The sequence below is a fragment of the Theobroma cacao genome, chromosome 2, assembly GCF_053813885.1.
Source record: "Theobroma cacao isolate CCN51 chromosome 2, ASM5381388v1, whole genome shotgun sequence".
Lineage (NCBI taxonomy): Eukaryota > Viridiplantae > Streptophyta > Magnoliopsida > Malvales > Malvaceae > Theobroma > Theobroma cacao.
Window position 1 is genome coordinate 8,775,730 of NC_142640.1, and position 23,858 is coordinate 8,799,587.

Genomic DNA, 23,858 nt, shown 5'->3' on the forward strand with positions numbered 1-23,858 from the left:
TTTTTTTTTTATAAATGCATAACTATGAACTAATTGTCCACTTTATTTAAAGAACTCTTTTTTCTTTTCCATTTTTAACATAAAATTGTGTCTCACAATTATTGAAAATGTCCTATATGACACCTTACAGAAAATTTCATGTCCATAATTGGACATAACATGTTATATATTGCTTTAAAACAGAGGTTTGAGCAATATAGTCCTGCCTGATTTTGGAGCAAAGGGAAAAGAATTTCTTCTGTGAGTTATATGCACTCTTATTGTCGCATCCTGTACAAGTCTTTCCAATTTCCACTTCCCTCACTCTCTCATCTCCTGTCAGTTAGCCACCAGTCAAGACTCGTGAGTTGGAAACAATGGTGATGGAAAATGAAAGTTTTCTTCCAACAAAGAACAAGCAATCCCTGTACTGTACTTGGACGGCACTGAAGGATTGAACAAGTAAAAGATTGTGCCTTGTTCGTGCATAAGCTAGCACTACACGTTACTATGATATTGTCGGAACCAACAAATCATATATTTGATCATCATTTTAAATACTTGGAACAATAATTAACTAGCAAGATAGTGACACTTTTGGTTATTTGCTTGTATTATACAATTGCAAAGTCACTTTAATCAGAATTTTCATTTCCCATCATAATGGTGCTTAGAGGATTCGAAAATTTAGATATTAACGAAAGCTTTTGAGAGAAACAATGTTTTTGCCTTTGTTGCTACGCTGCCAACGAAGCCGGCAAAGTTATTTATCAAATGTAATTAACTAGTGGAAGCTGTAATGTTAGCTCGGTAATGCTGAAAAATCCATTTGGCTTTTAAGAGCTGGACAAAGGGAAACTATAGGACGTATGGACATCATAACCCAGAATTTCATATTTTTTCTTTTGGCTTTATTGCAGATGCAACCTCAGCTTGGAATAATACAGGAATAGGAACCGGAAAATGGTTGAGGACTTGGTAAAATTGGTTTGTGTTCTCTTCAATCATTCAATAGTTTCTTTGTTTTCTCTACGGTCGACTGCAAATAATGCAAATCCTTGTATATTTGTAATACAACAGATAACTTTTTACTTTTGCACCAGAAAAAAAGTTTCCATATCGATCACCATCTAAATAGAAGAGGAAAATATGGGCGGAATCACCAAGTAGTTCCTGTTTATTACAGTACTCAAAACCGGGCAAACAAAGAATCTGAGGCCACAAGAGAACTTGATATATCTCCTCCATCAAAGTGAAGTTCTACAACTACTGAACTACAATGCACTGCACTGGATGCAAAGCAACAACCTTCATTTGACGTGAAACATTTACTTTCACTGTCTCAACAAAGCCCTTTCCGGTCTGATACCAGAAAACGGGGAACATTTCCCTTTCTTTTCTTTCGTTTTTGTTTCTATTGACTCATAATTTGATTTGATAGTATAGTTACCAAAATCAGTCCGCACCTTGGCTCTTCTATCCTCCCTAAATATGATAACAAACGGGTACAGCATTATACAGCTTTACATCATAACTACCTTAACTTAGGCTAAGGATTCAGTTTCTCAAGGGATTGTAATAAAAATCGAAGAAAAACTCCTTTCCAGGACTGCATTGCACATGCATTCAAAGTTGTCCAATCTTCAATGGTTCAAAACAATTCTATCCAATCTTCAATGGCTGGTCTTTCCTTCAGCTGTCTAACCTTCAATACCTCAGCTCTGTTAATTTAGCTCCATCTCCTTCTATCCTCCTCTTCATCCACAGGAGTATACCACAATGGTCTTCGCTTTGAGTTGCTTAACCTGTAGTTCAGCAGCACTTCTTCATCACAAAGTGCCATAGTAGCCACCAGAACAAGTGTCTTTACGACAGGAGCATCTGACCCACTATTTCTCGAACCCCATGATCTGAACCAAAAGCTGCCAAATCTCCTCATATTTGCTTCTTCTGTATTTCCAAATGATACATTTGGAATATAAGCTCTCATGTCTTTTTCAGTCAGTGGAAAGTCATAAGGGCAAACCATCACATTTGGGACCATTCCTTTAGCAGGGTGATTGGCAAAATGAGCCAAAGCTAGAGGGTTTCTACGCTCCAAAATCTCACCACCACTCCCCACTTGTGAGTTATTCAAAGGATTACTAAGCACTCTCCAGAACCGGTCCAAACCTTTCTCTGTCACTTCTGCATTGGGCCTCAAATCTAGCATTGTTGAGCCATCCCACAATTCACGTGTTTCACCCCCATAACCCCAGGGTTGGGCATTTATTACAGTCCCATCATATCTTGTGATCAGATATGTGTTTTGCGCATCAACTCTTGGGTATCCAGGAATGTATCGGTAACTAGCTGGGGAGTATATAACACCAGGGTACATTGCAATGACGGCTCCAACATTAGCTTCACCATTCAAAAATAAACCTTGTCCAGCTTCATTGTGGGGTATTTGAGATGGTTTGACATCAAGTGTGTAGCCAATGGAATCCTTCAACCTCTGTGAGAGTTCAGTGCGTTTTAATGGCCTTGTCTCAGGAACAGCTGCACTGAAAAATCATCAATAGTTAGGGCTGAGAAGGAGATTATCAGTGGCAGGGTCTTCCATTTAACTCCACTATTACTGGTAGAAAATAGAAGTTAGGGACCAAAGGCATATATGATCAAAGTCAAGTGAAGGATGAAAAGATTCATATTCCAACTAATTGTTGCTGTTTCATTTTTGTACAGATCTATCACAAACTTAGCAACAATAATAAAGTTTAGCTCAGTTTTCTGCAATTCATTAGTATCATATATTCTAGCAATTATCTGTTCATAATAGTTCTAGATCAATGCATAATCTACTTATTTTGTACCCATCACAATTATCTTAAAACAACTAACAAACAAAGCCTTATCGCAAAAGAAACACAGAAAAAAAAATTGTATTTCTATGACTATGAGCACTGACTACTACCTACATGGACCTCAGTGAAGGCTGCCATATCAAAAATTGCATTGCAACTGATAAAGACATTGAAGGTCTAAAACTAATTACATTTTAATTTTCGAATCAAAATCATCAAATTACCACTGCAATACAATGTGATGTAGAGCAAAGTAACTGCTAAAAACAGTGAAAGCCCAATTTCCTTGACAGCTGCAATATCATGCACCTCAGTAGCCATATGAAAAGTTGCAGTGAAGGTTTAAAACTAATTCACGTTTTAACTTCCAAATCAAAATAATCAAATTACAGCTGCAATACAATGTGATGTAGAGCAAAGCAACTGCCAAAAACAGTTAAAGCCCAATTTCCTTGAAAATATAGCTTGATTACTCCATAAGACTCAAATAATTTACAAACCATATAGCGTGAAAACTCAGAAAACAGATAAAACAGAAATCTACCAACCAGGATGTTTAGAAGGTGGGCCATTCCTTCCAACAGCAAAGCTAAGACCACTTCGGGAAGGTGTAGCATCTGATTGCGATTTCTGTGGCTCACTGATATCAGGAAGAAGAATTTCATCCATAGCAGTGCAGAAGTTTTGAACTTGAAAGTGAACGTTTTCTTGAACTTGCTTCTGTTGGTCAGCAACAGAGGCTTTACTAGCCATGTCAATGATCTCCTCTGCATCTGCCTCATCCGCATTCTTTCCCAAACGATTGAAACTGAATATTGCACAAACAACAATTTAAAATTTTCAACCAATCAACATATAGGACTAAAATGACAAGGAATGAGAAAAGGGGTATAGGTATCGGAGACCACCAACCTGGTGTACATGAAAAGGCGATTGATGTCGGCTTCAAATTGGAGTTTCCTTGGGTCCCTAGCAAAAGTGGGACTCTTTGCAAGGGCTCTCACAGCCTGCAACAACAATGCAGAACACTTATTTTACGCATAAAATGGCCTCAATTGAACTCCACCGTTGATTCATTGTTACCCAAAGTCATACATAACTTGAATGCAATCTGTTAAGCTACTTGAGGTCCTAAAATGAAAGATCGCTGAAATGGAGAAGGTAACGAATTGATAGTAGGAGAGAAAAAGAACTTACATCTTGGAATTTGTTAAAAAGAAAAGCCATTGAGAAAGCAGCTGCCAACAAAACTCCCTCTGAGACTCTTAAGCTTTTGCTCGGCTTCCTTGGCTGTGCACCGTTTCCGGATTTGAAACGCGAAAGCAGAAAAATGTCGAAACGGAGAAAGCCCCCCTTACCACTTTTGGGGCCTTTAGGTTTGCGCTTTCTTTGGGTTGGATTCTGCTGGGTCCGATGACATGGCTTTTCTGCTTCATTAAGGAAGCTTGGGCTTGCCATAGGCCCAGGGCTTCTTTTACAGGTTTGTTATGGTCAATTCACCTGCATCCAATTGTAAGTAAATCTCCATTAATACTCAACAATTAAAATTTAAATTTAAATTAACCATGCACAAGTGTCACGGATTCCATTGAAAAGAGATGAGATAGTTTTGGATTTATAAATAAAGATTTTTTTTAATGTATATATTTTTTAAATTAAAAATGTAAATCCGTAATAAGTTATATTTAAAATTATTTAATTCTTCATGGATTTGAAACCTCCATAAGAGATATTAAAGTCAAAGTTATTTTCTTTTGCATTATCTTTCTCTTTTACAAACGTATTAATATACCTTTTATGTTTACTTTGATCAATTAAAGATTAATTAATTTTATTTAAAAGATCTATAATGAGTGACTTAATTTCATGTATATACTTTTTGGTGGAATTTCAAACATATCTTATAAAATTTATTTCTATCAAACGTTAAAATCTTTGTATAAAAATGTAATGTTACCCTTGTACCTTTGTAAGAGAGAATTGAACAAAGAAAAATTGGTTTATTATTACAAGCATTTGTTGATGATCTTCATAATTTTCTTCATTTAAGTGTGTGTGTATATAATCATGAATGAAGATTAACACTATATGCCATATCAAAATTAATAGAGATGCCCCCACATCCCTCCTCCAACATGTTTATTGCATCGTTGATTACTTAAAAAGGAAAAACTAAGCATATTCATTGTGTAGGTGCTTATCATGTCCTCATAAGGAACAAGTTCTTACACACGCATAACATCATTTCTTCCTCACGTCACTGATACATCAAAAGTTATTGAAAGGGTAAGAAAATACTCATTCCAACCTTTAGAACACCATTCAAGTGACATGAGGTGAGCTATGTTGAAGTTTCTTTCTTTGAATAGCTAGTAGAGAATGGTGAAACGACAAAAGCTAGATCTATAGGTGTTTCACTTCCACAATGAGAAGAGTATTCTCAAAACAGAAAGGGAAAAGCAATGAAAAAAAAAAAAGAAGCGAGAAGGGAAGAGAAGACATTCATAAGTGAATGAAGAAAAAACATTTCATTAGACAAATAATTAATTATATGATTAATTTAAATTATGTATTCAAGTTCAAATGATGGTAATGATTCGTTTTGAAAAATTTTTTCGATCTACTAATTTAAGACATATGGTATCTTGTAATTGAATTAAAAAACTTCCCCTTCTACAAGGCTTACATATTATATGGTCATTTGGTAATTGAAATTAAGAAATTGAGAAAGTTTATCATGCCACCACAAGATATACAGGTGAACATGAAGAAAAATGAAATGATAACATGATGACATTAGCCAAGGAAAAGCTTCAGCCGGGTAGGCAAGAGGAATAACAAATGCATAAAAATCCGAAAAAGAGACAAGGGTTAGCCAACCGGATAGCCAATAGATAACATGCTCGACAATTGCAATAGAGTAGTGTCACTATCTTTGGTATCTTTTGAGGTGATGAAGTTTTCCAATGTTAAAATAACCTCATTGCTTTGGGATTGTTCATGAGAAAATACTTTGCTGTATCACGCATGACAATAATATGCATGCAATTTGTGTCATAGAAGTTTGGCTTTGGGGAAACATTCTCATTATTTGGATAAGGCTACACATTTTTCAATATTAGAAATTACTATTCTGAAATCCCCTCAATCGCTTTAGGCAGCAGCTTGCTAAAAAATGGCATTGCACTTGGCACTGTCTACCCTGTTCTGGAAGACAGGATCTGCCCACCCTGGATCAGGATTCAAGAAAGCGATGGAACAATGCCTTACATTATTTTAAATATTTTTATTCATTTAATTGATTTCCTTTTTTTTCTTTAAATTATTCACCCAAAAAGAGGAAAAATCGAACCGTCTAGATTCTAGGCTTACTTGATCTTGTGTTTGATGTAAGGCAAGATATATGTATATATATATATATAGAGAGAGAGAGAGAGAGAGAGAAATTCATTTAGAAAGCTGTAGTGAAGGCAGAAAATTACTAGCTAAAAATTCTTATAGAACTGTCCAAACTTTGTTGAACATATAATGGATACTGCCCTATTGGCTATAGTCTAAGCAGCAGTAACAGGAGCGAGGTAGCTAGAAGCGTGAAGATGGCAAGGTGTTGGCATTGAGAAAATGGGTGAAGAGAGAAAGGGACTGATCAGGAGCGAAGACCGGGACTTGATGGCCCGCACCGCGTACCGTGGCTAACGTCAGGCCTCCTTCGTAGGTCTCTACCCATCCAGCCACTTGGCTTTTATGGAACCATGCCCTCCACTCTTCTTTTACTTTCAACCCCATTTTGTTTATGCTGTACCTCGTTGATGTCACTGGCACCCTCCCATCAGTATCCCCACTGCAACATAGTAATTATATGTAAGATCACACCAAAACTTGATTAAATTTTAGAAGCAGAAAGAATATGTTTGTACATGTACCTGTAAATCCAAATACGCAAGCCAGCTTTTAGGAGTTTTTGAATGGTGGGCAACACTGTATCGGGAGAGTCATTCCAATCCCTGATTGCACCACTGCGAATATATATTTAGCAATAGAAAAGTTAATACTTTCTCTCTTTATATATATACATACAAGACCAACCATGCATGCTACTGCCTGTGTTCAAGAGGAGACATAAAGAAAAACAAAAGAAAGGTACTCCAGTCTCCATATGAAAGCATTTCAGTGATTACTGCGACATGGATGATGGACCACGTAGATAGTCATAGAGCTTCGGGACCATTCAAATGAAGCCATAAACAGCTTGAGCTGAAGAACCTTTAAATATACAATTATATTGGCCTCTGCCTTAAGGAATCTATTACTTTGATATTATTGCTGGGGTCTGCTAGATGGTACCCAGTTGAGACATTCAATGTCAATGCTGGGCATGAATTTATTTGTGAGATGATTGTTTAGTTGTTAGCAAGTTGCAATATTGGGGATATGCTATAATATCAATATAAATAAATAAATAAAAGTGCCCCAAGAAGAAAGTAAGTGAACAAAAAAGTTTCTGGTGTCATAATCTTCCCAACTTTGGGTCTAGATATAAATAGAGTAACGGGTAATTGAATAAAATGTCAAGTTTGATAGGAGTTCAAGAGGCATTGTTACTACCCAAAATGTCAAATAAAAATGCTGAGGGTGCCAAAATTTTGGGATAAAGAGCAAGGAAAACCCAAGGTAAAATTCGGAAATTCTACCCTCCCAATTGACCACACGTAAAACTTTATGCCCTGGCATTTCTCTTTGTTGTGTTTTTTGATGCTTTCCTTTACCATGTAACTGCTTGAATGATTGAAAGGAGTAGTTTGGGTGCCATAAACGAAAGTGAAAAGGAAAGGTCAAAAATCCTATTGCTGTCCTGTCTTTCATTTAAATTTTGTGGCAGTGTAACAGAAAGAAAGCTCTACTTCGATGATCTGACACATGCTCACATTAAATGCTCGATAGTTCCTGGATTCTCTGGCTACCATTCCCTCTCTCTCAGTGTAAACAACGGCGGAGCCATTTTTGTTTTTTACATAAATTAAGCAGAGCGAGTATTAAATACTATATCTATAATGCTAACTTTCTACAGTAGCATTAATTTTGGAATTTCCATGTACTGGAGATTAATTTGACATATTTCTGAAAGCAAACTAAGAAACTGTAAACCAGATTACTTCCATAGTAACATGTATAGATTGAGTAAAAAAGGAATGATGTGTAGTTTAGTTTTACCTGCATGTAGTGTAGGGATAAGGAAGCTTGGTGACATTAGCATGCAGGGCAGTCTGAACATCTTTTTTGTTGAAATATTTCTCCACGTAGTCTTCTGTGCATGGATCGTAGCCTGATGGTAGCTTGTGCCAGAGGTCCTAATTAAAAAGAAGAAAATTAGCAAAAGCTTGCATAGACAAAACCAAATATACATACAAATATATCCACAAGATAACAAAATGTTTTGGGACTTACATGTTGTGTTAGGAGACGAGGAGCAACTAGGAGTTTAGGATAGGTTCTTCCGGGAGAATTAAGGCAAACAGGAGTGTAGATGCTGTATATGTCAATGTCAGAATAAGCTTCCATGAACCCTCCCAAATGTTGAGCGCAGTCGGCTGTTTGGTTACTACTTTGTTTAAAACCACAGTCCTTGTTTATCTTATTGTAAAGTTGGTCTGAGATGATCGCATGACTCCAAGCATAATCAACGAGGCCTAAGGTGTCTGTTTGATCATTGATGGCAGCATTCCCAATCTGGGTTTTAACCAAAAGAAACATTGCAGTTCATTTCTTACGGGTTCATCTTGAAATATTTCAAGCTCACAAATAGCATTCAATTACCAGCAGAACAAGAACATATACAATTATACATGGACATTTTATACCATGAATCCCTTGAGATTAATATACGAGTCTTTGCTAGATCCTTTGTTTTTCTCATAAATGAGGTCAGCCAGCTGGGGAACATAGTGACCTGACAGAGGCAGAGGAAAAGGGAAATGAAGTGCATGTTCACGTATGCTAAAGAGTCAACAAAAATATTAATATAGCGGATACCAGTAAAGCACTGAAAATGACAGGACATTTCTCAGAAAGTGAAAAGGTGGTACCATACCAGCATAGCTCTCTCCAGCAATGTAAAAATCATGGGATTTGAAGTTTGGAAACCTTTTGAACCAATTAATTAAGAATGAGTAAGAGTCAGCAGCTGTAATTTGATCACCAAGTGTACGTAAATCTTCAGAATTGTTGGTATACGAAAATCCAACGCCAACTGGTGCCTCCAAAAACAGCATATTTGCAACTAACCATAGCAATGATGAGGAGTGAGCATTTGAATAGAGAAAGAGAAGATATATGTACATATATAAATATACATACATATTGCTACTAAGAGGATGGAGAATATTGAATGACAAATTCGCAAATTGGCTACCTTTGTTCCAAGAGAATTTGTTAAAGGTAAGCCGAGTTCCTTTGCTTCGAACAAGGAATGGACCAAGTTCTTGTGCAGCTCCATAGGCCACTGATGAGCAGCCAGGTCCTAATTACAACATTGTCAATTTGGATATCAATCGTATCTTGCCATAAAAAAGGATACAATTTTATATGGAAGTATAAATAAATTAATAACCATTTTAAACTATGTCAAATTTTGATTGATTCGAATTCAATTAACCTACAAGAAACTACTGATGAGCCGTGTGAAAAGCAAGGGATGTTTCTTCCCAGCCAAAAAGGAAAAAGTAACATATATATGTTGGATTTTCAAACTATCATAACTGTGCTTTTGAAAAGAAAACAAAATTAAAGTGATTGTCACAGTCGTTGGGCAATGCATTAGAGTTGGCCAGTTGGGTCCCAAAGTTCCCCACGAGAATTTTTGTACACGACAGCATTGTCAGTCACATGTTGCACGCATGGGTCCCCGAATTTGTTCTCTTCAGACAAAAAGACAAGAAGCAATTTCACAGAAAGGAAGAAGGGTCTGGCCATGGAAGGGGCAGAAGAAGGAATGATAAAAAGCATAAGGTACGTTGATCCGACGGTTCATATTTCTTGATGCAAACACATTAGATGCCTATCCAGTCAACGTCTCAAAAGGTGGAGGGCTTGTGTGGCCTGGCAATAGGTAGGGTCCAAGTAAGTAACGGATGTGCGTCCAATGCCCTGTTGCCCATGCTACTATAGTCTTTGAAATTGGCAAATTCAAACTTGTATTGGTGTACTAAGTTGCGCTTTTTCTAAAAATTAAATTGACTTAGGCGGCACTGGCACTGATTGGGAAAATTTTGGCAGTAGTTTATTGAACTTTGTGACCTAGCTTCTCCGTACTTGGCAGTAGTTGTTGATAATAAACTCGAATAGGTTGATCTTACCGTCATTCAGTAAAAGAAAAAAAAAATCTAATCAATGAAAATCATGCCCAATTTTGAAAGGGAAAAATCTTCACTGATGTGACCAATTGAGAAACTGAAAGTCTGAAATAAATAAATAAATAGAGAAATACCCAAAGGAAAAGAAGATATGCAAGTATGGGTCAAAACCCAAAGCAAAGAACTGATTTTGAGTTGTTACTTCGTAATTAGGCAGACTACTGAATGAATGATTATAGCCTTGGAAAAACAGTGCAGTGGTCAGTGTACAGAGTTACACATCCATTCCCTTAATAGAAATTTGCCTTTTTTCTCTTCACTTAGCCGTTAAAAAGTGATGACAGCAAATATTCTCCTCTTTTACTGCGAAAAAAATTTCTGAGCACTCTGCTCTTCTGCTCCTATCAAAGTCCTTTACGGGACAAATGTACTTCGATTTCTGTTCTCGTTTTTGTTTTTGACTCTTTGCACCCACTAAGTGTCTTTTATTATCATTAATAAAAAGGAAAAAATAAATTAACTAGCTCAAATTCGACTAAAGCAAGTGAATTATGGAAAAAGAGAAACAGATATAACTAACAGAAGTTTGAAGAGGTATAAAAAGAGAAGATGCCAACCTCCATTGAGCCAAAGAACAAGTGGCTTGAGAGCGGCTCCATCTTGGGCTTCAAAAAACCAGTAGAACAAGGCTTTCTGGTTTTTAGGTCGGAGTTTCACGTACCCTGCATAGTGCCTAAAGTTCACGGGTGGCTGTCCAGGCAAGTTCGTGACTCTGTCAACCTCTTTCTGCTGCACTTCTTCTTCACCGTAAGGTTGTCTGCTTTGGGCGAAGATGGGAACGAGAATGAGTAGAAGATAGCATAGGAAAAAGCGGGTGCTTAGCTTTGCCATTGAAACCTTTGCTTGCTTGCTTGGCACCAGCAAGCCAGGGAAGGAATGAAGAGAGAGTGGGAGTAGCGAAAAAGAAACAGAGAAGAAAAAAACCAAAGAGGTTGAGGGTGGAGACAGTAGAAAAAGGGCGTGGGCTTTTTATATAGGAATAGGAATGTAATTGGGAGCGGCATGGTGAAAAGATCCTGAGCCCATTAGCATGTTGCCCTGGGCAGCACTAATTATTTATGTTTGGTTGGTACAATAATACTATACAACTATTGTCTGCCCTTTTTTTACTTCTTTTTCCTTTTGTCTTTTTCACTTTTTTATTTTTATTTACTAATGGTATTAATTTCTTTTAAATATTTCTTTTGAGTGAGGGCAGTGAAAGCCATGGTTGAATGATTAACATTCGGTTTAATTGAGTAATTACTAATTGAAAAATGCATTGTTTGAGTTATATCATCTACATATATATATATATATATATTTATATATATATATATATATGAAACGATGAAGATGAAGCAACAGTATTAGCTAGCTGGTTAGATGATAGAGATTAATGGTCTTTTTCTTTTAATTAATTCATGAGATATATTGATATATATATATGTATATATATATACACCGAAAATTGATTAATGGCTTAATTAGCTAGAACATATTGAATTATATAGAATATTCCACAAAATTCAGTTTATCACACTTGGTTCTGCTTACCACCAGAAAGTTATTGAAAAGGTAAAATGGTAGGTTTTTACCTTGTAATGTCGTTTTCTCTTTTAATTAGAACCATATATTAAAAACCATACTAACTTGGAGACAAAACAGTCAAAAGTGTTGATGGAGAAAAAGTCGAAGGCGTGATTTACGAGTTTTTTTTTTTTTTTAATATTTTGTTATGTTTAAAGAACAAAATTTCAAGAAATTCTGGCTTCTAAATAAATCTTTATGTACTATTTTGGAAGAAAATGCTTTTAAAGATAATTTTCTGTTAAATTAAATTAAAAAAATCACTTACTATGTTACATGATAAGTTTTTTGAATAAGAGACACATGATTTTCATTCATTTAAATAATATGTGCATGATCAATTAGTCATGTTTAACGTGTGAAAGGATATTTTGATTTGAAGTGGATTAATGTATGTTTGAAATTGTACATTTCATGATCATGGTTTTATTATTTCTTGACAATCATGATTCATGAAAAATGCAATTTTATTTTCTAAACAAAGATTAAATTAAAGAGGTCAAGTGAAGCAGCTTCGAGATTTTATAGTATCATATTTGTGTTGATGATGAACAAAATTTCAAAGTGCTTATGATTTTGGCAAAGATAATGTTATAATGATGATTACAACGCGTTGAAGCAGGAAACTACTTAAAATGGAGAAGAGTGTCAGGAATGCAATGGGCAAATGATTAAAGGGCTACACACTCACCTTCATGGAAGGCTCAAAATGGAGTGATTTTAAACGAAATAATAATGCAACATGCAAAGCCCACATTGTGTCCACTCAATTTAAATTTTAAAATACTTATTATGTATATAATTTTTATATTAGTCCCACTAAAATTAAATAAAAAAAGGGTCAAATAAATACAATTCTCATCCATTTTTATTATGAATAAAATGATAATATTAATATGATAAGAACGGTAATATTAGAAGTGAATGCATGATGGGAATTCTAATAAAACAAAAGACGAAAGTTGGGGATGCAATGAGTGAAAAATTGAAACCCTGCGCTGCACACCTTCGTGGAAGGCTCAAAATGAGGTGAGTTTAAAAGAGAAAATGCAACTTGCACAAGGCCTAGAGACATTTTGTTGAGTGGGGGGTCAATGGACGCCACTCAACTTTAATAAACTAAATTTATAATTACTATATGTATATTGTAATAGTAAACTATTTTGTAAATTTTTCTTATATTGATTTCTAAAAAGAAGGGGTCATTTAAGTAAATTTTTCGTTCATTTTTATTAATGTGATACAAGTTTATAATATTAATAATGGTTATTTTATTATGATAAGAATTTTTTTAAAAACAAATGATGTTATACAAATGATTAAATAGGTAAACTCATTAGAATGAAGATTGAGAATGCAATGAATGAATAATTGAAGGGATACGCACACACGCCTTTGTGGAAGGCTCAAAATGAGGTGATTTTCAGTGGGATTAATAAGAGACACATTGCAAGCATAGTCACATTTGTGTTGAGTGGGTGAATTGACTCCACTGGACTTTAAAAAAAAAATTAAATATATATTTATATATACAAGGGAAATTTATTTAGGTTGGTGTACAACTAATTAAATTTTATATGATTTTATTTTCTATATAATTTATATTTATTATATATATATTGATAAAGACAGATCTTCGTTTATTATAATATAAATATAAAATTGATTTGAAATTTTACATACTTAATTGATAAGGGTATATAAATTGTTAAATTTATGAATCTTGCTCTTATGAACATCGACTTCTTTAAGATCTCTTGAAAAATGGTTGTGAAATGAATATATCTTTTGCGGAAATATCAATATGGAAGATTGAAATGAAAGATAAAAGATAAGAAGAAGTAAGGTGAAAGCTAAGCTACCGTAATTAATAATCCTTGTTCGGTATCTTTCAAAAAAAACAAAAGATTAATCCATATTTGGTGAAGAATTAATTGAAGCAAGATATAGACCTGGAAACCAAATTGCTTGACTTGAATTTCCATTTTTGAAAGCTTGTTTGAGGCTTTTCTCTTGTAGGGTTTAGAGACGTAATGTTTTCTCTGTGTGGTAAAAAAGCAAAGTTTAGTCATAACTTACAAGGGTAAACAAGTCTCCTGCGCAAATAAACAGAGTAAGAAAGATATATATATATATATATATATAGAAGATTGAAGAGTTACTGACCTTATATTATATGATCTTTTTAATCTTGACTTAATAATATCTTTAAGGCATGATTAAATTCTAAGCTTCAGTCTTATGTATACTTCCTGTGTCCAATCTCCGTAAATGAATTTGCCTGAAATAGTCTGTGTATTAAATTCATAAGTAAATCTAATCTTATATCAATATTAGAAACAAAAGTCAGAAAGGAAAACTCCGAAGAAAGTTGGCGTCTTAGGTTAACACATGTATAAGCGTATAGATAATAATAATAATAATAGAGGATTTAGTATATACACATCCATTTAAAAAATACGAAAAGGCAAATACCACTTTTTTCTTACCGGAAGTGTCCATAACTTGAAGCTGCGTGTAACCACTTCTTCCACCACGGTTTCAAGGACCAACTCCGGCTAAACATTACTGCTATTAGCCTGAATTAGGCGACATATCAACAATCTTATCTAGATTTCTCACACATCTAAATTTGAGCTAAGACATGTTATTACGGATCTCAAATCAATAAGATATAGATAAATATTACATTTATAAATAAGAACATTCTTCCATCTATCAACATATTTTTTGAGTTGAAAATGTAAGTCCATAGCACGTGGTACTAAAGTAACACTATAACAGTTATATTATCTTGAATTTTATAAATTTAGTACCTATGATATAATACACTAGACTAACATCATAAATCAAATGGATGATATATCCAAAACATCTAGTCAATTTGTAATATGTGACATGTTAATGTAATATTTTTGAGACACGTGATATGTTTTTATAAGTTATTTTTAGACATATAATCTATTTGACTAATAATATGAATCTCATTTATTTTTAGACCTATAATATATTTGACTAATAATATTAATCTCATTTATGTATAGATGGACAGAAATAATGTTTGAATATATCTAATTGTCAATTTTAAACTTTAAATATTAAATTGAGAATTTGATTATAATTTGAGTATCTAATGTGTAATTAACCCTTTTATTTTATTTGTCAAAATACTTAACATGCACCTCTAGAATACAAACCATAATCTTCACTCCAAGTTGGTCCGATGTTTTTCTTCTCAACATCTATTTGAAAGTGACCAAATCACGGGCTAGCTAAGGAACAATAACTTAACAAGATAGATTCAATACTTGATCATTTTAACATCATGAAATGAATTCTTCAATAAATAAGACAATTAAAGTTGATCTACAAAGGCCAATCTGAAATAAATAAAACTATTGACCAAATGGGCATTTTATATTTTCAAGCAAAGCATCCACAAATAAGACAGCCCCCCTGTAAGTAATCAAAAGATTTTGGCTGGGTTGTTGCCAAGTGGTGTGATTTATATAGTTAGGCGTAGCTGTTAAGTAACCATACCAGATTAGGGGTGCCACACAAATCACAGTATTCTATGTGCTAGCTAATCTACACATTTCAATTTGTAATCAACCTACTAAAAGGCAAACTAAAAGAAAAGAACACTGCGGAAAATAGTTCCTACTTAGGTTACCCGTCGCCACCCACTTTTCATCCTCCATTAACAGTACACCCCATCTTAGAAAACAGGGTAAACTCTATTTGTGGAAACTAGCATTTGACACTCAACCAACTAGCATTGCCCACATTCTCAGTAGTCTTTGCCAATCATTCCTTAAGCAAGGGAAACTTCCGGGACAGCCTGAATTTTTATTTAAACTCCCGATCTCAAGAAATGTTAGCCGCGCCCACAAAAATATTGTTGTTGCAAGCCACAGGAAGAGCAAGCAGCTATACACAAAAAATTCAGCTCACCAAATCAAACCAATTGGGCCGAAGCATGCACGCCAAGAAACACATGTCCTATCCCTTATAACGCATTGCCACCCCTCCCCTAACTAACAATTCCCATGCAATATCCCTTGATTTCCTGTCATTCCAAGACCATGATCGACCCTAGCACCAATCTAACTTCCTCCTCTTCCTCCCTTTCCTCCGATGATAGTCACGGTGGAAACTTTGTTTCCCGGCGGCTGTTTTTCTTACAAGATGTTCATATTTTGGAGATATTTCTTGCTCTTTTAGTCTTTGTTGTTATACATTCCTTGAGGCAAAAAAGACGTTATGGCCTGCCTGTGTGGCCATTTCTAGGCATGCTACCATCGTTAGTGTCCGGTCTCCAGGCTAACATGTACGAGTGGGTTTCTGACATACTTTGCCAGCAAAATGGGACTTTCAAATTCAGAGGTCCTTGGTTTAGTAGTCTCAATTGCGTTGTTACTGCTGATCCTAGGAACCTTGAACATCTTCTCAAGACAAAATTCTCTGTTTTCCCCAAAGGGCCCTATTTCCGTGACACCGTTCGTGATCTCCTCGGAGACGGAATATTTAGTGCAGATGATGAAACCTGGCAAAGGCAAAGGAAAACAGCGAGCATTGAGTTCCACTCGGCTAAGTTCAGGCAATTGACCACTGAGTCATTGCTGGAGCTTGTTCATGCCAGGCTCTTGCCTGTCTTGGAAAATGCAGTGAACAAATCAATCTCCATTGATCTCCAAGATATCTTATTGAGATTAACTTTCGATAACGTTTGCATGATAGCCTTTGGGGTTGACCCCGGGTGCCTGCATTCTGGGTTGCCTGAAATACCATTCGCCAGAGCCTTTGAGGACGCAACGGAGGCCACGGTGCTGCGATTCGTTACGCCAACATGTATATGGAAGGCCATGAGGTACCTTGATTTGGGGACCGAAAAGAAGCTGAAAAGATCGATAAAGGGCGTGGACAAATTTGCTGAAGAAGTAATTAGGACAAGGAAAAAGGAACTCGCCTTACAAAGTGAAGACAAGAAGCAGAGATCAGACTTGTTAACGATATTCATGAGGTTGAAAGATGAGCAGGGAAAGCCTTTTTCGGACAAGTTCCTGCGTGATATTTGTGTGAACTTTATACTTGCTGGAAGAGATACTTCTTCAGTGGCATTGAGCTGGTTTTTCTGGTTGCTGGAAAAGAATCCAATGGTGGAGGAAAAAATTCTTGCAGAGATAAGCAGAATTATTAATGAAAGAGAAGAGATGAAAGACGAAGAATTAAAAAGTCGGTTGGTGTTTAGACCAGAGGAGATAAAGAAGATGGATTATTTGCAAGCTGCATTATCAGAGGCTCTGAGATTGTATCCTTCTGTCCCTGTGGATCACAAAGAGGTAATTTTACCTTTTAATCATTAATTTAAATTTCATCTTTGGCATGTTATTCAATTCATATATATTTCAAGTAGTTTATTTGGTCGGAACATGAACCAGAGCCATGATTCCAAAAGGCTCAAAAGCCATGTTAATTCTTCTAGTTCTATCATTTTACCTCTCGTTAATGTTTAGGTCAACTCTTGTCCGATATTATTTAGTTCGTTCATGCCTGCCTAATCTCTAGGTGGTCATGACTTGGGAATGAATTTGGGTGAGTTTCTTGTTCACCTAAACCAACATTATAATTGAAAAGACAACCTAGGAGTAGCAAATATTAAAAATGGGATTAGAAGTTGATCACCTAGACTTAGGTGAAGACCTAAATCAGACCTTGAATTATTGGTCGACACTCCATAAAAATAGTCTTTATTACTAACATATTTACACCTTTTGGGTACTTGGGTTAAAGAATCTTCCCCCCATTTATATTTAAACCGCCACTAATAAATTATAGCATGGTCAATTAGAAGCTAAATGCGACAAGGAAGCGACCTTCTTTGAACCCTGTTTTCCACTCCGCTTTCATATTTTCTCTTGTATTTTCCTGTCATCTCTATTTATCGTCTGGCATGAAACATTGATTCCTTGATCCTTCTGTTCTCTTAGGTTGTCGAAGATGACGTATTTCCAGATGGAACAGTGCTAAAAAAAGGAACAAAAGTAATTTATGCAATCTACGCAATGGGAAGAATGGAAGCCATATGGGGAAAAGACTGCAGGGAGTATAAACCAGAGAGATGGCTAAGAGATGGCAGGTACATGAGCGAGTCAGCCTACAAATTTACTGCCTTCAATGGAGGTCCGCGGCTGTGCTTAGGAAAAGATTTTGCTTATTATCAGATGAAGTTTGCTGCTGCCTCAATCATATACCGTTACCGCGTGAAGGTGGTGAAAGATCATCCTGTTGCACCAAAACTTGCCCTGACCATGTACATGAAGCATGGGCTTAATGTGAATCTAATCAAGCGCGATGAATCAGAGCTTCAAAACTACCTAAAGACACATACTTAAGTATCTTCAATACTCTGTCGTCACTTTCTCTTTCCTGATATAGTGATTGTTGTATTGAAGCATATACATGTAGAGTGGCATACGGTTACGTATACGATGGTACAATAATGGATTTGTATTTGTTTTTTTATCGGACTGTTCATTATTTGATAACTACTGATCTATGTAAGTATTTCTATGGTCATCTGAGCCTTTAAAGCTACATATGAATAAAGAAAACAATTAAAACATGGCATTTGGCTTAACTAAGAAGGCCTGCAAAAGCCTTGCCTTCCCTTTCGAACTTCATTACTTATCAGGTTCAGTCACTCCTTGTATCACTTTAACTGCAAGAGCTATAGATGTTCTGCTTTCCGCATGAGGTTTGTATGATTACTGATGTCCATGACGCTTCAGAAATCTGCTGACATGTGGGGAATGCTGCAAATTATCTTACGGGCTGCTTTTAGCAATACATTAGATTAGCCCTTTAGGCTTCAAATGGTTCGCACCATTTACCAAACCCTGACAAGTTTAATGAGTGGTAAAAGTCAAAGAAAAAAACATAATTTTTAACCTTCTATGACTTCTAGACCTTACATCAAACAGCAAACCACCAACAACTTGTTGGCCAAGCAGCCTACTCAAAGACAGCAACATTTGACCTGCGTGAGAATCGGACTACAAGCAAGGTTGACATGGTCCTCGGTGGATGATGAAGGTATAGTTGACATATGTGGAAAAAGAAGTAAATTATCCGAGTAAACACTAACACATGCAGCACTGCCGCATAAGAATAGTGTCCATTTATTACCTGATAATTGCGCAGCAAACCAACTTTAATCAAATTTTAACGAGAACAGTGCACACCAATGGTTTGAACAGTATACGTACTCTATAAAAACAGAATCAAAGAATTATCACAATAGACAATATTATGATTGATTTTAGAAGTCTGAACAATGATTAGTGTTAGCCTCGTATAGACCAGCATTCAACACGGTGGAAAGATAAAAGAACCAAGAAAAAAGTTACACAGAAGTAACTTAACCAACACCCAGTTCTATAGGGTACAGCATGTGTACATTATTCATATATATGTATACCATTGACAGTTTATGTCCATTCAAAATCAAAATAGTACTTCCACAAAACATCATTCATGGGTCACAAGTAATTTTGAACCGTAGGATAGTAGTTGCCAGCATCTAAAGCAGGCTAACTGGAGGAAAAATGCTGAAATATAAATTAGTCAGAAACAGAAAATTCATAAGGTAATTTCATTGTATCTATGGTCTCATTTTTCTCTCTTCAATTATACTGTATCTGGGTGGAGAAAAATCACCTCATTCAAGCCCTCCCATCCCACTCTTCATAAAATTCTTTAAGGAATTCCTCCATGAACTTGTGCCTTTTCTCAGCCCTCCTTTGCCCAGCCTGAAATTTCCAGCAATTCTCAAACTCAATACCACAAGGGGTGCTATATTCTTGTGATATGAACATATACAAATATCTAAAGTAATATCATGCACCCAATTATTGTTATGGGTAAAAGGATTTGTCTTACACATCTAGTACCTTAGTTTTCATCAAATCCTTTAACTTGAGAAGCTTCTCATGGAAATGATTCACGGTAGTCTGCTCCTCCTTTTTCATGTACTGTTCCTTGGATAAGTCTAATCGTGGCTGGATGGCTGGATCATGAAGAACTCTGTTTCTGTTTCCACCAAAAGTAAAGCAGCGAGCAATTCCTGAAATCAAAGAACTTGAGTTCAGCACAAGTGCATTAAATAAACCACACTACGAGGAAAAGGAATGAAAGTTGATGGCATTATTAATTCTTGAGTCAGCCAAGAATACACCATGAAACTATTTTAGGTTTGAGCTTATAACATTCGTATTAGATCATGGATGAGGCATTTTCCATCAGCAGGCAATATATAAACTGAATAAAATGAGGTAAATCGCAAATTAAAGAGCACAAAAATTACCTATAGCACCAATTGCATCAAGACGATCAGCATCTTGCACAACCCCAAATTCGGGGGAAAACTCATGGTTTCCAAGCCCTGAAAGTTCATCTTTAAAACCTGAAAAAACCGAAGGACATCTGTCATGGTTATATATCAAATATGAAACAAGGAGTGCATAAGAAAAGGGTACTTAGAACAATCATGAAGGGTTACATGAAGAAGCCTACTTGACATTCAATGATTGCATAAGATAAAAATAAGTTACATTAATGACTAAGAAAACAGAAAAGGCACAAGATTAGCTAGTCACAATCAGTTATCCTCGAACGTACCCATTCCCTTTATGATGTTTAATATCTTTATCTTTTTGCTGTCCTCTATGCCCTCTTCCTCAAGAAAATTCTCGACAAGTTTCTCCTCAGATGGATCCCTGCATGCCAAAGCAGCAACTCACACATCAGAGCAAATGAAAAATGAAACCCGTCTTTGGGAAGTGACATCTACTTAGCTGACTAGAAGGAATGCAATAAGGAACTGCATTTGTGAAACACAAAAGCAACTCTGATAGTCTGATGCCAGATAGATAGGAGTTAATACACGGTACTTTAGCAAAAATTAGAAATACAAACCTCAAGTATTTGTAATCACCTGTAGCAGAAACCAACATTTTATGAATGATCAGTGAATTTAGAGAACGAAAGGGGTTTTTTTGAGAATAGGGATAGAAGAGTGTACCTATATCATGGAGAAGTGCAGCTAGCTCTACCTGCCATGTAAAACCAAAGGCAAAAGAGAAATTTAGAAGGAAACCAAGAGAAGGGAAGTGGCAAAGAGAAAGCAGGAAACTTAAATAAAAAAAGAATTTGACGCAATTGAAGTTGAACAACAAAAGACCTTAGCTTTGGAATTTAACATTAGAAACACATGAAACAGTTTCTAAGTTGCACAGTTAAAAGTTTTCCTCAAAACTCCAGCAGAAGATCAAATAAAGAAAAAATGCAGAATCCCTAATAAATTGTTCAGCTCAATGTAAGTAGCTTAGGAACCTCAGAGGCTGGAAGTAAATGACCAATTTTTTGTACAAGAAACATTAGTTTCAAGACTTGGACTAATTCTTTCAGTATAAAGGAAATAAATGGAGAAAGCAAATATTATATATTTCATTTACGATTTCCATGGAGTGATGGTTGGAGGAGAGGCCTTCCTCTCTTGCGAGGGAGAGAGCGAGGTCCCTGACCCTCCACACGTGCGCCGCATCGTGGGAGGCGTCGTTCCCTTTCATTGCTCTCTCCACCAGCTGCTCCGCCCTTTTCACCGCGTCTCTGCTCGCCATTTCGTGGATTTCCCTAACCATGACTTAACTCAAAAAGTGGTCTCTGGTTTCCACAGAGGAAGAAAAACTTGGTTTGACAACTACGAAATGTGCATCACGGGCCTGGGTCGCCAAATAGAAATCTTGTCTCTGATTCGGTGCGCGGGAGAAGCAACAAGCAAAACAGCAAGTGGGAGCAAAGGATTTGGATAAATTCATTGTATTCGTTGATGTGGTCTTGTTCATCTGCTAAGTGTTGACTGGCTACGCTAGCCTATTGCTCCTTTTGACCTCACAGTTACGGCACCTTTGGATAAGGGAATGGGATGAAATAAAATAGGATAGACTTGTCATTATATTAAAATAAAATAAAAATATATAAAATAAAATAATTATTATGTTATTTAATTTATGAAATAAAATAAAATAAAAATTGTTATTATAATTTATTTTATATTTGGTTGGTAGAAATAGTTTTGGTATAATTAAAAAATAAAGGTTAAATATCCAAATAAGTCTCTGAATTATGTTAAAAAAATCAATTAGCCCTTATATTTTTATTGCATTCAAATAAATCCTTGAATTTTTATATCGGGTCAAATAAGCCCCTCTCCTTATTCGTTGATTAAATTTTATTGGTCAACGGTACATGTGGTACTTTTATACCATGTCATCTATCATGTGACAAATAATGTGACATTGAATATTGTTGATTAAGATTGAGTAAATAGGTAAAAAAGTAAGCACATAAATCCTAATCAATAATATTTAATGTCATGTTATCTACCACGTGACAGATTACGTGATATAAAAGTCTCACATGTATCGTTAATTAATGAAAGTTAGTAAATGGCTAGGGAGATAGGCTTATTTGACCTGAAATAGAAGTTCAGGGGTTTATTTGAACGCAATAAAATGATAGAGGTTGAATTGATTTTTTTAACATAGTTTAGGGATTTATTTGGGTATTTAATCAAAAATAAGTGATAAAATGATAAAATTACCGTTTATTATAATTTAGTAAACTAGACAAAATTATTCATTATTATAATTTAATAATATTTTTATTTTTTAATCTTTTAATTTTTTATTAAAATTTTAAAATATTAATAATTTATTATTAAATTATTAATATGATTTTTCATTTCAATTTCTTTTTATTTTGTCTCTATTTGTATTTTCATATTTTAATCTTTTAATTTCTATTTTCTTTAAAAATTTAAACATTAATAATTTATTATTAAATTATTAATATATCTTTTATTTTAATTTCTTTTTACTTTTTTATTTTTATTTTCTATTTGTAGGTTGTAATTATTTTCAATAAATAGGGACATTTTTATCTAATAAATTTTTGATTCTATTTCATAGTCATGTAATAGCCATTAACATGAGGAGGTGAGGAATAACTAAACCAAGATTTTGAAAAATAGTCATTACTTGGAATTGCTATTCCCCACCTCAAAAACCAACCAAACAAAAGAATAAAAATGAGAAAGATATAAGGGGGGAATGACTTAGCTATTCTTCCATGCCAAACATGCCATTAGTGGCTCAGATTTGGGTCTGGATCTATTAGATTAGTATAAAAACTCAATTTTAGGAAATAAATTGATTTTAGTTTTGGAAATTTTAAGTATTGAGTTTGCGATACAAAAATTGTTTGATATATTATGAAAAATTACAAAATGTTTATTTTATTTTTATAAAAGATTTACAAGTATTTTATTTAATTACACTAATCTTAAATAATATAATTTTTAAAATAAAATTAGTTGAATACATTAAATAGCTTGTAGCTAATTAAGATCTTTAACACTTTATTTGTTAAAAATCTTCCATTAAGTGTTTTTAAAAGTAAATCATCAAACATACAAAAAAAATTAAAACATTGAAGATTTTCATTTTCAATAATTTATGGATTTATATTTGATACATTGACAGTGCATAAACATTGTATACTTTCTAGACACTATCAAATCACCAAAATATAACACATCATTAATAAACAAAGTAAATTTTTATAAGGACTTAAAAATAAATATTAAAATATTTTAATACTTAATCATAGAAAAGAATTTTTTTTTTTTAGAATCCCTCTTGCATGCTTCTCTCTTTCTTATTCTTCATCTCCAAGAGGATTCAAATAATATCCTCTTTCACATAAATTAATTCTCTCACTGTCAACAAAGAGTTGAGAATTTCTTTGTGAGCAAAAAATTCAAATTCCAATTTAAAATATTGATTCAAGATATAATCAATTCTTCCACCATGAAGGATCAAAATGAGAATTTTTTTCTACAAATTGTTTGAAAATATTTTATTTTTTATTTGAGTTTTTTATAAGCATGCTTTGAATATCTATACAATAATCGAATAAGTTATAGAGAAGGACG

The 23,858-nt window shown here is 34.7% G+C and overlaps 4 protein-coding genes across 4 annotated transcripts; 1 reads left to right on the forward strand and 3 right to left on the reverse strand.

Moving 5' to 3' along the window:
• Positions 1-1,114: 1,114 nt before the first annotated feature.
• Positions 1,115-4,157, reverse strand: LOC18608497 (uncharacterized). Its single transcript, XM_007043223.3, has 4 exons — positions 4,023-4,157; positions 3,738-3,832; positions 3,374-3,633; positions 1,115-2,520 (listed from the first exon to the last, which is right to left on the reverse strand). The coding sequence occupies exons 1-4, from the start codon at positions 4,050-4,052 to the stop codon at positions 1,709-1,711; spliced, it is 1,197 nt and encodes a 398-aa protein (XP_007043285.3). The 5' UTR covers positions 4,053-4,157; the 3' UTR covers positions 1,115-1,708.
• A 2,133-nt stretch (positions 4,158-6,290) lies between these two features.
• LOC18608498 (serine carboxypeptidase-like 35) lies at positions 6,291-11,184 on the reverse strand. Its single transcript, XM_007043224.3, has 8 exons — positions 10,792-11,184; positions 9,235-9,342; positions 8,914-9,102; positions 8,684-8,772; positions 8,271-8,552; positions 8,037-8,173; positions 6,749-6,841; positions 6,291-6,666 (listed from the first exon to the last, which is right to left on the reverse strand). The coding sequence occupies exons 1-8, from the start codon at positions 11,063-11,065 to the stop codon at positions 6,408-6,410; spliced, it is 1,431 nt and encodes a 476-aa protein (XP_007043286.3). The 5' UTR covers positions 11,066-11,184; the 3' UTR covers positions 6,291-6,407.
• A 4,487-nt stretch (positions 11,185-15,671) lies between these two features.
• LOC18608499 (cytochrome P450 86B1-like) lies at positions 15,672-18,428 on the forward strand. Its single transcript, XM_007043225.3, has 2 exons — positions 15,672-17,145; positions 17,794-18,428. The coding sequence occupies exons 1-2, from the start codon at positions 15,853-15,855 to the stop codon at positions 18,196-18,198; spliced, it is 1,698 nt and encodes a 565-aa protein (XP_007043287.3). The 5' UTR covers positions 15,672-15,852; the 3' UTR covers positions 18,199-18,428.
• A 795-nt stretch (positions 18,429-19,223) lies between these two features.
• Positions 19,224-21,711, reverse strand: LOC18608500 (Metal-dependent phosphohydrolase). The gene is made up of 7 exons (XM_007043229.3): positions 21,319-21,711; positions 20,886-20,916; positions 20,780-20,798; positions 20,483-20,580; positions 20,169-20,267; positions 19,756-19,928; positions 19,224-19,614 (listed from the first exon to the last, which is right to left on the reverse strand). The coding sequence occupies exons 1-7, from the start codon at positions 21,502-21,504 to the stop codon at positions 19,528-19,530; spliced, it is 693 nt and encodes a 230-aa protein (XP_007043291.3). The 5' UTR covers positions 21,505-21,711; the 3' UTR covers positions 19,224-19,527.
• Between the last annotated feature and the right edge of the window lie 2,147 nt (positions 21,712-23,858).